Raw genomic sequence first — 17500 nt, 5'->3', positions numbered from 1 at the left:
ATTTTTCCCATATTTTTTGGACTGTAAATAGCTTATGTTCTAAGGCTTTAGTAAGGCTCCAAGTTTCTGATAAATAAGTTAATACTGGTGGGAACATCTCATTCAATACTTTTCTTTTTAGGAAAAGTGGCGTTTTACTTTTCCTAATCCCACTTTGATACCCAAAAGAAACCCATCCCTTGCTTACCCTTCTTTTAATCTTAGTCTCATGTCTTAAGGAAGCACTTACAGTATGCCTTGGATATATATATATATATATATATATATATATATATATATATATATAAAGATCCTAACTTTCTCTTTCGTTGGAATGAGAATCACATATCTCCAAAGAAAATATATGAAAAATCTAAGAACGTTACTGGTCAGGAATGCCATCTAAAACAAATTTACACATTTATTTACTTAAGATGATACCATGTCTAGAGGGGGGGGGGGGTAAACAGTATTACATGAGGCAATTGCAAATACACGAGGTTCTGGCACATATAACTGGTAGCATTCATTCACACACATAAAAAGAGATACACACACATATACTGTACATACATACGTGTGTATGTGTGTATATATATATATATATATTATATATATATATATATATATATATATATATATATATATATATATATATATATATATATATATATATATATATATATCAAAATACCAGTAATAACCTAATAGAAACTTGGACCTGTACTGCTTGTGTATCACACACGCTCGTACATTGTAACGGTATTTCTTATTTTTTGCATATTGTTATCGCTCTGCTCTCACTGATAACCTGTCTATTCATGTATCCTGCACTATTGGGTCTGAATTTTTGTGCCATTCTTGACTGCAACGGGTTGTATAAATACTCAAGCATCGACCATGGTTCACTTACATTCACGAGAATCTCTGTAATACCTAACTGCTCGCCGGCACATTGGTGACCACCGGAGTGGTCAACTACCTCCCGTGCCTTACTCTTTGATGCTGCTGCCCTCAGACACTGACTCTGCTATCAATACCATGGCCCTGAAACTACTGTCCTTCACCAGCGGAGAAGCGTTCTCCTGGTCCTAACGTGCTGAAGTCCAGTTTCACATAAAGGGCGTAACTCGGACAAAGCTGATTATGTTCACAGCCATCACCGGGGACACTTTCCTAGAGATTTCCGATTGGGTGCGCGAACAAGGGGACACCCCCATAACGTAAGAAGACCTCAAATCATACCTCCTGAAGCAGTACCCGCCATCACAGGCCACCCGCATAGCTCAACCTTTTTAGCTTTCTCAACAACCATTGGGGGACCAAAAGACTTCGCTCCCCCTCAGGGAAATGATCAGTATTGCTCACGTGAAACCTGACGCTAATGGATCTCCTTGTGAAGTGAATCTACTTCTACTTATGGCGCCTACCAGAACCTATACGTGCTGCCATCCCTGATGTCAATATTTTGCTCATGAAGGACCTGATTAAGTCAATGCCCTTGTGGACAGCCGCTTCACCGCCTCACGGACCTCCATCAACGCCTCCACTCCTGACGAATTGGACAACTATATACCATCTACTGAAGTTGATGTGAATGTGGTAGGACAAGGATGTCCATCCCATGACGAACCAGAGCGGCGAAGAACCACCCACCACTCACATATACCACAACTTGCTTACGCCCCAACCACCGACCTTTCCAGCTACTTAACGAGGCGCATCGGCCGCATTTATGCTACAATCACTCCAAATTCGGAGCTACTGCGAAAAAATGTGCAAATGGTTGTCAGTGGCCAAAAAAACCTGTAAACTGGCCATCCCTGGCAGCGGTGACCTCCCCTGTCACTAATATTTTGTTTTTACATGACACGAGTACGGGCGTGCAATTCTTGGTAGATAAGGGCGCTTGCCATTCTCTTCTGCCAAGACCACTCCTCTGGACACGATATAGTCTATCTGCCGACATCCGCCTGGTAACTCCATCGGATGTGTAATACCCACCCACGGTTATGGAACCCTCCCATTATCGTTTGGAAGCGCCAATTATATTTGGAAGTTTTTCGTTGCTGACGTCACATTGCCTATTCTCGGTGCAGACTTCCTCTCATCTTTCTACCTCCAGGTCAACGTAGCTCACCGATTTTTAGTCAATGAGGATTTGTACTCCTCAACATCTCTCCAACCTCGCTCTCCACATCAGAGCACCCAAGGAAGCCTACACCCACCTTCTCACAACGTACCCAGAAGTTTTACATCCAGAACTTCAAACAACCATGGTTCCCACTAAACAAGGTATTAAATCATCATATCAAGACTACGGGACCCCAGTGGAAGAAATGGCCCTTTGCCAAAAGGCCTCAAGCCCATGGTCGTCACCCTCTCTTATTGTCCTCAAGAAAGACGGCTTTCTACGTCCATGTGGGGATTACAGGTGCCTGATTACAGGTGCCTGAACAAGCAGACAGAACTGGATCAGTATCCCCTCCCAAACATCGCTGACATGACCACCTACTTGCACAAAGCTTAGGTTTTTTCCACGCTCAACCTCCTGAAGGGGTATTATCAGGTGACCATGAACCCAGAGGACATCCCCAAGACAGGCATCACCATCCTCTTCGGTACATACATCTTCAATTACTACTGTTTTAGCTTTCTTAATGCTGGGAAACCTTTTCAATTACTCATGGATGCCATCTAAGGGGACCTCCCCTTCTGTGTATGTTATGTGGACGACATACTTGTGCTCTCTTCCTTCAAAGAGGAACACCTCTGTCGACAATCTACGCATCCCTGTTATGTGGACGACATACTTGTGTTCTCTTCCTCCAAAGAAGAACACCTCTGTTATCTACGTATCGTGCTCGACTGCCTACAACAGAACGGCTTTGTAGTCCGGTACAAGTGTGCCTTTGGCGCCAAAGAAGTATCGTTCTTAAGGCACTGCATCACTCCTGAAGGAGTACAACAGTCCCTGAGAAGGTAGCAGATATTCAGAATTTCTCCACACCCTCGACCATCAAAGCGCTGCAAGAATTTTTGGGCATGATCAACTATAGTCACCGGTTACTGCCAGCCATCGTCGCCTCTCTTGCCCTCATCTACGCCTCCTTGAAGGGCAAGCCAAAAGACTTGAAGTGGAGTCCGCTTAAAGAAGCAGCCTTCTGCAACACAAAGAATGCCCTATCAACCGCTGCTGTTCTTACATTTTCCTGTCCTCCTCTCCACCAATGCATGCAACGTCACTATTGGGGCAGTCCTCAAGCAGGTGGTCAATGGCTCACTTGCCCATTGGCCGTTTTCAGAAAAAAAAACTGTCGGAATCCGGCTACTCTACCTTCGACAGCAAATTGCTGTCGGTGCATTTGGCTGTCCGTCACTTTCGCCACTTTTTGGAAAGTACGCCCTTCGTCATTCACACGGCCCTCATGCCTCAGGTGCACACCTTTACTGGACAGTTCGATGCCTGGTCTGCCCGTCGATGCTGACCTCTCTCCGCCATAGCTGAATACAATTGTACCCTTCAGCATGTCCTGTTGCTGATGCCCTGTTAACAAACATATTGGCAACCATTCACCTAGGATTGGATTACAACGCCTTGGCACTAGCCTAACTAAAATATCCAGAGTACCAAGCTTGTAGAACATCTTGCACACCCCTCCATTTGGAGGACGTCTCTCTCGATGACTCCAACGCCACCATCCTCAGTGATGTCAGTAATGGTAGACCTAGATCATGGTTACCTTCTCCCATGTGCTGACAGGTGTTTGATTTCATTCATGGCCTTTCACATCCCTCGCAACGTTCTACTGCACAGCTACTGAAGACAAAGTCCATTTGGCACGGCATTCCTAAGGATGCTAAGGATTGGGTCAGCGCCTGTACTCCATGCCAAACCTCAAAAGTACGTCAGCACAGAGATTCATGAGTGGGCAACATTTATCAACCTCAGCAGCGGTTTACCCACATTCATGTCAATGTTGCAGGTCCCCTACCCCCATCACAAGGACATCGTTACCTGTTTACCTTCATCGACTGCTCATCTTGTTGGCCTGAAGCCATTCCCATGGAAAATGCAACGCCTGCCTCGTGTACATCTGCCTTACTCTCAGGATGGATATTGAGATTTGGTATCCCTGAGCATATTTCTTATGACAGGGGTACCACTTTCTCCTCCCAATGTTGAACATCATTAGCGAATCTCCTGGGTATCACCCTTCTTCAGACAACTACCTATAAACTGTTGCCAATGGTATGGTTGAATGTTTTCACTGTACCCCAAATACAGCTTTGATGTCCAGCTGCAAGGACTCCAACTGTTTACCCAGCTTCCCTAGGTCCTCCTGGAACTAAGGACCACTCCTAAAGACGACCTGGATGTCTCAGCAGCTGAAATGGTGTATGGTGACCCATTGGTCTTCCCTGCAAAACTTTTTTCCGTCAGCAACCTCCTCCGACAATCTTCGGCACCTACGTCACGGTGCGGGAAAATTTACTTCATGCCACCAGACTTACAAGCCCCAAGCTAAGCAAGACATACCGACAGATCTGCACTCATTAACGCATGTTTTCCTGTGCATCGACAGCAGCAAGCCGCCCTTATCACCCCCTTCCACGGGCTCTTTCCTCGTGATCCATCGTACGCCGAAAGCATTTCTCTTCTACGTGCGTGGCAAAGACGACTGGGTCTCCATTGATAACCTAAAACATGCATATCTCCAGCCAGATGACCCACCTACATTACGTCTCTCAATAGCAGGGCACCCTATTTCACATGCATATCTTTTTTAGTGGGGCACAGAGCCCTACGAAAGCCTTAGAACATAAGCTAGCTACAACTCAAAGAGCTATGGAAAGAATAATGATGGGGATAACACACGAAACCCAACATAAACAATGAGCGAGATCTCCAGTTTTACCTTACTGATTCAAAGAGTGTATTCCATTAATAATCAACAATGTATTCATTCAAATAAATCTAATGAAGGATTGTTCGAATTCTAGCCACCAAATGTCTACATGTGGATCCACTAAATTGCCAAGAATACCACAATCTGGCGAGCTGAATCTCTGAGCGCATCATTATCATAACCTAAATTGAGAAAATGGAACTGGCAGTTACCAATTACTAAAGGCAAGTCTCTCTCTCTCTCTCTCTCTCTCTCTCTCTCTCTCTCTCTCTCTCTCTCTCTCTCTCTCTCCATCACATTCAGGCTATATTCAAAGTGATCATCGTTTGATATTGGCCGTGGATTGAAAGCCCAAATTATGCCCAAATGCATTTTCATACCTTCAAACTCATTCCAAAAATAAGGCGCATAATTTCTAGCAATTAACAGACATAGGGTAGAGTAATGTGTTGATTACATCGTCTATACTGGCAGCAGCAATTGTATCATTCAACACTATTTCCCCTATATAAAAGAAAGTGCAAGTGCCTGGCTATATACATACAGTACTTATTTTTTCTCGGTCACGCACAGCTCTCTCCGCGTCTAGGGCAGGGGAAGAGGAAGTAATCATACCCTGGTGTGTGATTATCTATCTAAACATTTAGCCGTCATTTTTGACGGGTCACTTACACAAGATATATATATATATATATATATATATATATATATATATATATATATATATATATAACTTTAGTTACGCTCAACCATCCCCATCTGTCGGGCAAGGGGGGGAGGGAGTTGTTATACCTTGGTGCACGGTTGAGGAAGTGCGTGTGTGCATATCTATGTATTTACTAGTCATTTTTTACGGGTCAAGTACACTAGTATGGAATAGTAACGATCATAATCATCTAAAAACCTAAAATTAATGAAAATTGTACATTACATTGTGTACTTTCCATCTCCGATGAAGTCTTTTTATCATCTGACTAGCCAAGAGCATAAATACCAGTAGTTCCAAGAAATAAAGGTTCAAATAGATTAAATATCACCCTCATCCCTCAGACCAAAACTTGAAAATTTAAAAACTTATTGTTCCTCCATGCAACTTCTATGCAAATGAGTTGCAAGAAGTCGCTCTTGGAAGAACTGAGCCTTATGCAAATGAGTTGCAAGAAGTCGCTCTTGGAAGAACTGAGCCTTATGCAAATGAGTTGAAAGAAGTCGCTCTTGGAAGAACTGAACCTTATGCAAATGAGTTGCAAGAAGTCGCTCTTGGAAGAACTGAGCCTTATGCAAATGAGTTGGAAGAAGTCGCTCTTGGAAGAACTGAGCCTAATGCAAATGAGTTGCAAGAAGTCCCTCTTGGAAGAACTGAGCCTAATGCAAATGAGTTGCAAAAAGTCCCTCTTGGAAGAACTAAGCCTTATGCAAATGAGTTGCAAGAAGTCGCTCTTGGAAGAACTAAGCCTTATGCAAATGAGTTGAAAGAAGTCGCTCTTGGAAGAACTGAGCCTTATGCAAATGAGTTGAAAGAAGTCGCTCTTGGAAGAACTGAGCCTTATGCAAATGAGTTGCAAGAATTCGCTCTTGGAAAAACTGAGCCTCAAATATCCATATTTGTAACAAAGACCCTTGACTAAAGAGCATATAGCCTATGTACCAAGGTCTTCCACTGTCTTGGCTTACAGTTCTCTTGCTCGATGGTGCACTCAGGCACACCATTCTATCTGTTGCCTTATTTCCTTTCTTCACTACTTCCCATGTTGAAGCTCCTGGGCTTATAGAATCCTGCTTTTCCAACTAGGGTTGTAGCTTAGCAAGTAATAATAATAATAATAATAATAATAATAATAATAATAATAATAATAATAAATCCTGTCTTCACCCTTGCGTTCTATAAAAACTTTCTATACTTGTTCTATAAATAGCTAACGCACACTAACCTATTTCATTCTGACATTGGAATACTGAAAAGTAGTGTGTGAAATACTGTGAAATCCTATTCATATTCAATCTAGTTTTCTATTGGTCATATACCCGTTTCTGATTTCAACCAATGATATGGTGCAGCCTATAGATCGCGTATTGTATAGCTTCGAATTACTAAATTTCCTTCTTATTCTTCCCCATGTTTCCACATTAGCAAAAGTATGTGGGAATAGTAGTTTCATACAACGTAATTCATATTTCTCTTACTCTAATTCTTATTTCCAGTGCTCTAATTCTTATTTCCAATGCTATAATTCTTTTATTTATTGCTCTAATTCTTATTTCCAGTGCTCTAATTCTTATTTCCAATGGTATAATTCTTTTATTTATTGCTCTAATTCTTATTTCCAGTGCTCTAATTATTATTTCCAGCGCTCTAATTCTTATTTCCAGTGCTCTAATTCTTATTTCCAGTGCTCTAATTCTTATTTCCAGTGCTCTAATTCTTTTATCTATTGCCTTAATTCTTATTTCCAGTGCTCTAATTATTATTTCCAGTGTTATAATTCTTTTATCGATTGCTCTAATTCTTACTTTCAGTGCTTTAATTCATATTATTCTTATTAATATCTCTCTAATTCTCATTTATAGTCCTGTATCTCCCAACTTTCCCCATACCTATACTTCATTACTTAATCCTATTGAACCCCGCTTCAACTTTCTTTTTTTCAACGATTATTATTCCCCCAAGTATTCGTTATCATGAACGATTGAATATTGCTGTTTCATATATCTGTAACTTTATATTTTCCTCACTTCGTTATGTACGGATTAGTGTGTGTGTGTGTGTGAAAGAAGGATGAACTTTCCAAACATACTATTCTTCAAAATGTGAGAATTCAGTCTTCTTTCAAACATCCACGAACAAATCATTCAACACACAGAGAGAGAGAGAGAGAGAGAGAGAGAGAGAGAGAGAGAGAGAGAGAGAGAGAGAGAGAGAAAGTTCGTAGCAATGAAACAAATAAAGGAACAAATGCTTTAAGGAAAGAGATAGCAACTCAACCGAAGAGACAAGCATAACAAACGGTGTCGCATTTGCATAGCATATATGGTCTAAAAGCTTCCCCATAAATACGGCTGCAATAGGTACATATCCAAGTGGAAAAACAGGAAGGATAACTTAAGAGATATCCTAAATGGGGCTTTTAACGTGTAAGTTATTAGGGAACGGAGACCATAACATAATACGTTGTAAGACGCCACCGTTCTTTCGCAAAAAAAAAAAAAAAAAAAAAAAAAAAAAAAAAAAAAAAAAAAAAAAAAAAAAAAAAAAAGAGAGAGAGAGAGAGAGAGAGAGAGAGAGAGAGAGAGAGAGAGAGAGAGAGAGAGAGAGAGAGAGAGAATGGTCATATTCCGCGAAAACAAAATACGATAATGGCGTCGGTATATATCCACAAAAATTATTACCTTACAAATTAAAATATTTATAAAATAAGATAAAAAGTTAAAAGCTAACAGCACAGTAGAAAGCACTAACACTTGCATGAAGTACTACAGACTACTATTTGTGTGTATATAGATGGGCGAATCTGACTGATTGCTTCATTACAGAGGCCTCACACTTACGTTGGTTGTTATGAAAATATATAGTATGCTTATTCTAAAGAGACTGGAGAGAAAGATTGATGAAAAAAAAAAGATAATCAAGCAGGATTTACAAAAGCTAGAAGTTGTAATGGCCAAATTTTCATTTTGAGACACGTACAGCAATGCACAGACTATAGTAATCCACCTTTGATGGCATTTGTGGAATATGAAAAAGCCACTGATAGTGAGCACCGTCCAATTTTGTGGAGAGTCCTACGTTATTATGGAATTTCTCTTAAAAATGTACATTTGATTAAGCCTGATTATGAGCATAGCAAGTGCAAAGATAATGTTAGTGGAGTCCTATCAAATGAATTGCCAGTTAACAGTGGAGTACTCCAAGGGAATGCGTTATCACCTTTGATGTTTTATCCTCTCCCCGTGGATTTTGTAATGCGTAGAACAGTTGGGTATGATGAAGGATTGGACTGGATTGGTAATAGGAAATTAGCTGACCTAAAGTATGGTGATGATGGTGTCCTTATTAGCAACCCAGCCACTGAGGGGGGCAAGCCAGCCTCAACTCGGTGCCGGTCTAAAGCCCGGGTAAATGGGGAGGTTTGGCGGCAGGAGAGGCATCCGGCCATGAAAAATTAGCCAAAACAACTATGGTCAGTGAGTATAATCAGAATGAAAACATCGACTCCACATAGAAGTGGGAAAAGATGTAGACAAAGAAGAAGAAGCTGTCATAATTAGCATAACACAGCAGGATTTGTAATGCCTACTTATCAGAATGCAATATCACATGAAATTGGGCTCAAGATAAATAGAAGAACGACAGAGATGATGAGAACGGAATATGCAATGAAAGATGAAATATCATTGGAAGGAGAAATGATTAATGAGGTAGAATCACTTTACAACTCAAGTTTAATGAAAGATTGAAAAAAAGCAAATTAGAAAATGGCTGGGTTAAGCAAAATTTGGAAATCAAATCGCCTGAAATTACATATAAAATAAGGCTATATATTAGTTTAGTGAGATAGGTGTTACTGTATGGACATGAGTCGTAGTATGACAATGAAATAATATCCCACAGATTTTGTAGATTTAAAAACAAAGACCCAAGAAGACTATTGGGAGTCAAATGGTAGGACAGGATTAGAAATGAAATTATAAGAGAGTTAACTCGAGTTCCATATGTGGATGAGATCATGATGAGTGAGAGTTGGAAATGGTTGAACATGCTCTTCGCACTCCCCAAGGCCCTTTGCGTCATTAGGCGTAGGAAATGATGATGATGAATTTTCTCAAGAAAATATGTTTACATTCTGGATACCGCGTAAGTGAACGAATAGTATCTAGAGATGGTGATCGCATACCCTATTCGGCAATAAACATAACAAACGCTGCCAAACTTAAAATACCGACGAAAAGGCGTAAATGGCATGCTTCATGTTCGAAAATATTCGAATATTCCATAAGATACAAGGTAAATTCGCGTTGTGCATACATACTAAAATACTGTATCTCTACTTAATCAAAAAACAATCAGAAATACTGCTCCATATTAGATGTTTCAAAGGTTTTATATTTAGTGTACTGTATACCAATAGAAATCAAGTAAACGTTTGAGATTCAGATTTTTGTACGACAAAAAACTCAAGTCTTAGAAATAAAATTTGGTCGTTTAGGAAAATTTTCAGGTGCCCTTAAAAAACTCGCCCGAATTCTAAATCCCCGAACGAAAACATACCTTCAAATATTATTAACATGCCATCACGAAATGAAAAAATAAGAAAAATCAAGGAAACTAAATGCCAACTGAAAGTCTTGATGCTCTTTTACCCCAACTTGTGCAAATCCTGTATACGACCTTCCATATAATTTGCATTTCATAGAGCTAAAGTCAGACGATGCCTTACCACAGAGAGAGAGAGAGAGAGAGAGAGAGAGAGAGAGAGAGAGAGAGAGAGAGAGAGAGAGAGAGAGAGAGAGAGAGAGAGAGAGAGAGAGAGAGAGTTACAAGAATTTTGGATGTCTCAAAGACATCTTAGTCTATCCGCGAGACTCAATTTTCTCTTTGTTAGAGCGATTTATTTTAAGCATTTATAGTTTTCTTGTGATCTTTTCTATCTTTTTCTTAAACTCATTTACCACGTTGTTGTTTACTACACCGCTGGAAGTCTGTTCCATGTATTTTAGTCCATCCAGGGAAACTCCATTTGCTCTTGGGTAAAGCGATTTGGTTTGAAGGTTTAGAGAGTTTCATTTTTATGATATTATCTATCTTATGCTTGAACTTGTTTACCGTGTTACTGTTTACTACATCCGCTGGAAGTCAGTTCCATGTATTTACTATTTTGTATGCCAAGGATTTACCACATTGAGTGGAGTATCTTTTCAATTCTAGTTAGCATCCGTTACCTCTGGACTGATTTGTGCTAAGCGTGAATAGATTACAGTGATATACATTTGTTATTCCTTTAAGAATTTTGAATGCCTCTATTAAGTGACCCCTTAGATTAATAGTACTGAAACCTGGTCAAAACGGAGATTTGTCTGCCAGACTTCCGCATCCATAAATAGTCATCGAGTTTGTAGATCTAATAAGTTCAAATGTTCCATTCTTCGTCTATATCCAATTTGCATTAGTGTTGGAACTAGTTTGGTGGCCCTAGCTTGTACTGCTTCCAGTCTATTTATATCCTTCTGAATACTTGGAGCCCAGAATTGGACTAGTAATTTAGATGCCGTCTTACTGGTGATGTTTACAGCTGTGTTTGTTTCTGTATTTGAATTGTCTTTTTAAGTAACCTATTAGTTTTTGAGCTTTCTTGTCAGCTTTTAAGCACTGTTTAGTGAACTTCAAATCCTAGCTAATAGTAATATAGAGATCTTCCTCCTGGTCCACACTTTCTAATCCATTACTCAGCATTGAGTAAACCGATTGTGTGTTACTATAACCTATGAGTATGATTTTACATTTCCCACAGTTGAAAGGCTTTTGCCATTTTCTGGACCATTATCCTACCTTCATTAGATCCTCTCTTAAAACTTCTACGTCTTCTGAGTTCGCAGCATTTATGCCTAGTTTAGTATCGTTGGCAAAGTTGGCTATGTTACTAGTAAATTCTAAATCTATGTCGTTAATGTAAATCAGAAATAGCAATGGTCCAAGGACGGATCCTTGAGGTACTCTGCTTGTAACAGCTGCCCACTCTGAAGCTTCTCCATTGATTACAACTCTGTTTTCTGTTTGTTAGCCAATCTTTGATACATTCAGCTAGCTGATACCTTATGCTCTAATTTTGACCATTATTTTTTTTTTTATAGGGAACTTTGTCAAAAGCATCTTGAATTCTAGGTATATGGTGTCATTTTCCTACTTTTCTCATAAATGCTAAATTTGTCGTGGAAAAAAAATTCCAAAAGATTTGTCACACACGATCTCTTATGTCAAAAACCATGTTGACTGTCTATCAGAAGATTGTTTTACTCTATATGTTCTACTAATGAATCGACAATAATATATTCTAAAATTTTGCAAGGCAATGAAGTTAGGCAAACAGGTCTGTAGTTTCCAGGTTCTTCTTTTGGTCCCTTCTTGTAGATTGGAGAAACATTGCCTAGTTTCCATTCTTGTGGTGCTTTTTTTTACGTTAGCTGTCTTTCGGAACATATTGGAAAAGTGTGGGGTTATCTCTTCTTCTAGTTCTATAACCTCTCTTAGATGAATATCTTCTTAACCTTGTGCATTAGATTTACTGAGTCTTTTTATTTTATTTTTGACATCATCTATTGTAAAGGTGAGTCTATTTAATGGGTTTGGCCCATTATATTTGATAGCTGGTTCGGGGAGGATCGTTGATTCTTCCCTAGAGAATACAGTTGTGAAATATGCATTCATCAGTTCGGCTTTTTCCAAATCATTTGTTATAAGATTACCCTGTGAGTCTTTCAATGGGTTAAGGTTGTTTTTTATTGGATTTCTACTGTTTACATATGCAAAAATTCTTTTGGATTTTCTTTACTAGCTAAAGCCACTCTTTTCTCTTCATTGATCTTAGCCTTTCTAATTAATTAGTTTATCTACTTTTCGGCATAACTTCTTGTGCCCGGAAATTTCATGAATTGTAGGCTGTGGACAGAGAGAGAGAGAGAGAGAGAGAGAGAGAGAGAGAGAGAGAGAGAGAGAGAGTGAGAGAGAGAGAGAGAGAGAGAGAGAGAGAGAGAGAGAGAGAGAGAGAGAGAGAGAGAGTCTGGATATAATATATATGTATATATATATATGTATGTATGTATATATATATATATATATATATATATATATATATATATATATATATATATATATATATCATATTTGTAATGCTTGCTTACCAGAATGCATAAAATATCACAGGAGGTTGGGCTGAAGATAAATAGCAAAAAGACAGAAATGATGAGAATGGAGTATGCGATGGAAGACGAAATATCATTGGAAGGAGAAAGGATTAATGAGGTAGAATCATTTAAGTATTTAGGAACTATGATCTCCAATACAGGGTCTTTAGAATTAGAGTTTAGTGAAAGATTGAAAAAAAAAAAAGCAAATCAGGCTATGGCTAGGTTAAGTAAAATTTGGAAATCAAATCGCCTGAAATGGCATATAAAAAGCAGACTATACGTCAGTTTAGTGAGATCGGTGTTACTCTATGGACATGAGTCGTGGTATGACAATGAAACAATCTTGCTTTTCCAACTAGGGGTTGTAGCTTGGCTAGTAATAATAATGATAATAATAATAATAATAATAATAATAATAATAATAATAATAATAATAATAATAATAATAATAATAATACAAAACCCCAAAAAGGTTTGCGTATCACCCTGATCAGCAAACCTGTATTAGTCAGCGGCACTCATACTAGTTTAGTTTGCTGTGATCAGACGAATATCTCTCACCATCACCAATTTGCAGTTGGGCTGCACGGTGATGAAAACTAACCTGATACCAGACTTGAATTGACATGTATGAGGCCTTTGTCTTGCAGTGGACTAGAAACGGCTGCATTTGTTGTTGTTGTTGTTGTCTTTCGAAAAGCTGTACCTTGCAATAGGTCGTTGGCGAATGAACTCAAGTTGTATCAACATCAGTACATTCGTAACTTAGGAAGCAAAATGATTTTTATCTTCTAACAAACACTAGTCAACAAAATAGCAGCAATCTAAGTTCCGCGCTTCTCCTCAGTCGAAATTATCATCTATAAAAGTCTCCTGGAGTATCCTGGGAGTACCATTAATAATATTGAAATTGGTGGAAGTTTGACCTAACATCTTATCGTGAAAACTTTGGCAGGATATTAAAGAAACTTTTGATCATGTCCATCAACATGAAATAAATTTTAACCTTAAGATATAAATTTAAACACACTTCGCTGCACAGACCTTCAGTTAGGGGAAAAGGACGAAGTAAAATTTGCTTGCAAACTGTTTGAGTATGGTTTGGCTTCCTTGGTAAGACGAAGACAGATGAGTAAAATAAATAAACCACAATGTGGAGAATGATGTAGTGCATCTCTCGCAAAATAGCATCGTTGTCCAAACCACACATGTAGAGAAGTCTTACTTACGTTGATTATAAAGTAAAAGGAATGCAATGACGCACACACCCAATGAATTTACCAACAAACGAAACTGAACTGAAATGAATCCCAAACGTTCATACAACCGAATTAAGAATACCCCCTGCTGATGAAGGGAAGCTTCACACATCAATAAAAGACATTAGAGCTTTCTTACTTTTCTCAAGTCGTCACGGGACACATGGCAGCCCAAGTCACATCTTGTATTAATGAGGGATTCAATCTGAAAATAATAAAAATATTCAAAATATTATTAATAATTATGAAAATACTATCAACTCTATTTAACAAGGTTAGTCATCCCAAATGGAAATTATGGAAATGTCTTATATTAGTATACTATACAGATCAATTGATAAACTTAATATTAATCCCAATGACTTGCGAAGCTGATATGACATCATCATGATGTCTGTTATAGCAAAGTCCAGAGGGGCAATATTAAAAAAAAAATAACAGGTAGAAAAACCATCATCTCTAATAGAGCTTGAAGTATTAATTATTATTATTATTATTATTATTATTATTATTATTATTATTAGCTGAGCTATAAATCTGCTTGGAAAAGCAGGATACGGGCTCCATCAAGGAAAAATAGCCCATTCGCGCACACACTAAAACTTCCACTAACAAAAATAAATAATAATAATGATTAATAATAATAATTAATAATAATAATTAATAAGAACTAAAATATTCGTGTAAATGTTTCCTTCAAAAGAGAGAAAAAGACTCTCTTGGGTAGGTACTATATCAAAATAACGCGAATCTTAAAACACACAAATAACGAAATAAAAATATTAAATATAAACGGCGAATACTCTCAAGGATGTACATGAATAGCAATACTCAGAACAAGTCAACTGTCACCAAGTGTGGAAAATCATAAAAAAAAAAAAAAAAAAATAAAGTGATTACATTTTTTCTCGCCAATGAATAATTTGGATGTAAAATATGACATACATCTCCCAAAGGTTTCATTCAATGCCCTTATACTACAGTAATTTTTTTCTATCTTTCCTTACCCTGATACGAAGTCAACTTTGACAGATTGCCATTTTGACGGAATGGGCCTCTACAATACCACCCCCCCCCCAAAAAAAAAAAAAAATAGCACTTATATGAATTCTTCATTTGCCCCATAACCAAAGACAGACCGGTGGGATATGACTTTCTACAAGTGTTGACGACAATGATCATTGTTGTGACAAAAATTGCCATATCAATATTGATAATTCCATAACTGAAATTACTAAAGTCACTAAAGGTGAATCAATACGGAACAAAAAGTTACCGGTTCAGATGTGGAATGTTTGAAGAAGAAGAAGAAGAAGAAGAAGAAGAAGAAGAAGAAGACGACGACAAATATAACTATTTCATGAAAATTGTACCACCAGACAAATCGACCCCTAATCTATTTCCTTTACTCAATAGTGATTCAGGGTGAAAATAACCTTTGTCATTTGGCTCGATTCGAGACCAAAGTATTTCGAAATACCAGGACCCTGTTAAGTTAACCGGTAACTATATCGGGATATTGATAAAGTATAATAAGAAGCTGTTATAATAACAAGTATATTATAATATTCGATTCATATATGAGTGGAATTTTACTCAATAAATAGGGATAAATATCTACTCGCCAGATATAACATGATGGGGTGCTAGAGTAAACCCATCACTCAATATATAGTACATTATTATTTTTATTATCACTAGCCAAGCTACAACCCTAGTTGGAAAAGCAAGATGCAATAAGCCCAAGGGCTCCAATAGGGAAAAATAGCCCTGTGAGGAAAGGAAATACGGAAATAAATAAATGATGAGAATACATTAGCAATAAATCATTCTGAAAAAAGTAACAGTCAAAACAGATATGTCCTATATAAACTATTAACAACGTTAAAAACAGATATGTCATATATTGACTATAAAAAGACTCATGTCAGCCTGGTCAACATAAAAACATTTGCTCCAACTTTGAACTTTTGAAGTTCTACTGATTCAACTACCCGATTATTAAGTTAATTCCACAACTTGGTAACAGCTGGAATAAAACTTCTAGAATACCGTTTAGTATTGAAACTTTGAACTTTTGAAGTTCAACTAATACAACAACCCGATTAGGAAGATCATTCTACAACTTGGTCACAGCTGGAATAAAACTTCTAGAATACTGTGTAGTATTGAGCCTCATGATGGAGAACGCCTGGCTATTAGAATTAACCGCAAGACCTTTTCTCTTCGGAAAATCCCCAACGTACAAACTTAACAGGTTCAGAGAAGCTGTTTATAAGTCGAATTTTGTAAAATTTTGGCTTAGGGTAGCCTTCACCTAACTTACATACCTACGATTTTAAGCTGCAAAAAATCAACAAATAGTCCTATATCATATTGCTAATGACGTCTTGCTTACTGCATTAAGTTATATATTATTGTTTATATTACAGTATTTCATAAGGAACTTTGGATACAATATCATATGACGTCTTGCTTACTGCATTAAATTATATATTATTGTTTTTATTTCAGTATTTCATTATGAACTTTTGATACAATATCTAAGATCTATGATTTCAGTTGGATTTGTATTTGTATTTCCGAATTCTTGTATGTTGAGGACCCTTAAATCCTCACAATGATCAGTTATTCCCTACTGAACTCTAATTTCAGTGGCTACTTCCCTCTTGGTAAGGGTAGAAGAGACTTCAGCTATGGTAAGCAGCTCTTCTAGGAGAAGGACACTCCAAAATCAAACCATTTTTCTCTAGTCTTGGGTAGTGCCATAGCCTCTGTGCCATGGTATTCCACTGTCTTGGGTTTGAGTTCTCTTGCTTGAGGGTACACTCGGGCACACTGTTGTATCTAGTTTCTCTTCCTCTTGTTTTGTTATAGTTTCCAAAGTTTATATAGGAAATATTCATTTTTATGCCCCCTGTGGCCGCGGGGGCATAAAACAATTAGAAAAGTATCCTGTAAAAGTAACCTGTGAGACAGCAACAAAGAGATGGAGCTGGGGGGAGAGTGACTGCTCCCCGCACTCTAGTTTTGGGGTGTTTGAATGTGCGTGGATGTAGTACGATAGAGAGTAAAAGATGTGAGATTGGAAGTATGTTTAGAAGTAGAAAGATGGATGTATTGGCCTTGTGTGAGACAAAGATGAAAGGAAAGGGTGAAGTGATGTTTGGTGAAATGTCTGGTAGAGTGTCTGGGATTGAAAGGGGAAGAGCGAGAGAGGGTGTGGCTTTATTGCTGAGTGAATGGATGACAGGTAAAGTAGTGGAATGGAAGGATATATCATCTAGGTTAATGTGGGTAAGGGTTAGGTTGGGTAGGGAATGTTGGGCTTTTGTCAGTGCGTATGGGCCAGGTAGTGAGAAAAGTGAAGAAGAGCGGAATAAGTTTTGGAATGAATTAACTAGGTGTGTAGAAAGACTGGGTAGAAGGAATTAAGTAGTTGTTATGGGTGAC

At 38.1% G+C, this 17500-nt stretch overlaps 1 protein-coding gene across 1 annotated transcript in view; it reads right to left on the bottom strand.

Annotated features, from left to right (window-relative positions):
- LOC137623343 (uncharacterized) overlaps positions 1-17500 on the bottom strand; it is a 1305328-nt gene that overhangs the window by 647567 nt on the left and 640261 nt on the right. The window contains 1 exon segment of the mRNA XM_068354157.1: positions 14187-14252. Within this exon segment, the coding sequence (XP_068210258.1) occupies positions 14187-14252 (66 nt within the window).

This window comes from Palaemon carinicauda, chromosome 30 (assembly GCF_036898095.1).
Source record: "Palaemon carinicauda isolate YSFRI2023 chromosome 30, ASM3689809v2, whole genome shotgun sequence".
Lineage (NCBI taxonomy): Eukaryota > Metazoa > Arthropoda > Malacostraca > Decapoda > Palaemonidae > Palaemon > Palaemon carinicauda.
The sequence above is the reverse complement of the archived record's forward strand: the minus strand, read 5'-3'. Positions and strand labels throughout refer to the sequence as shown.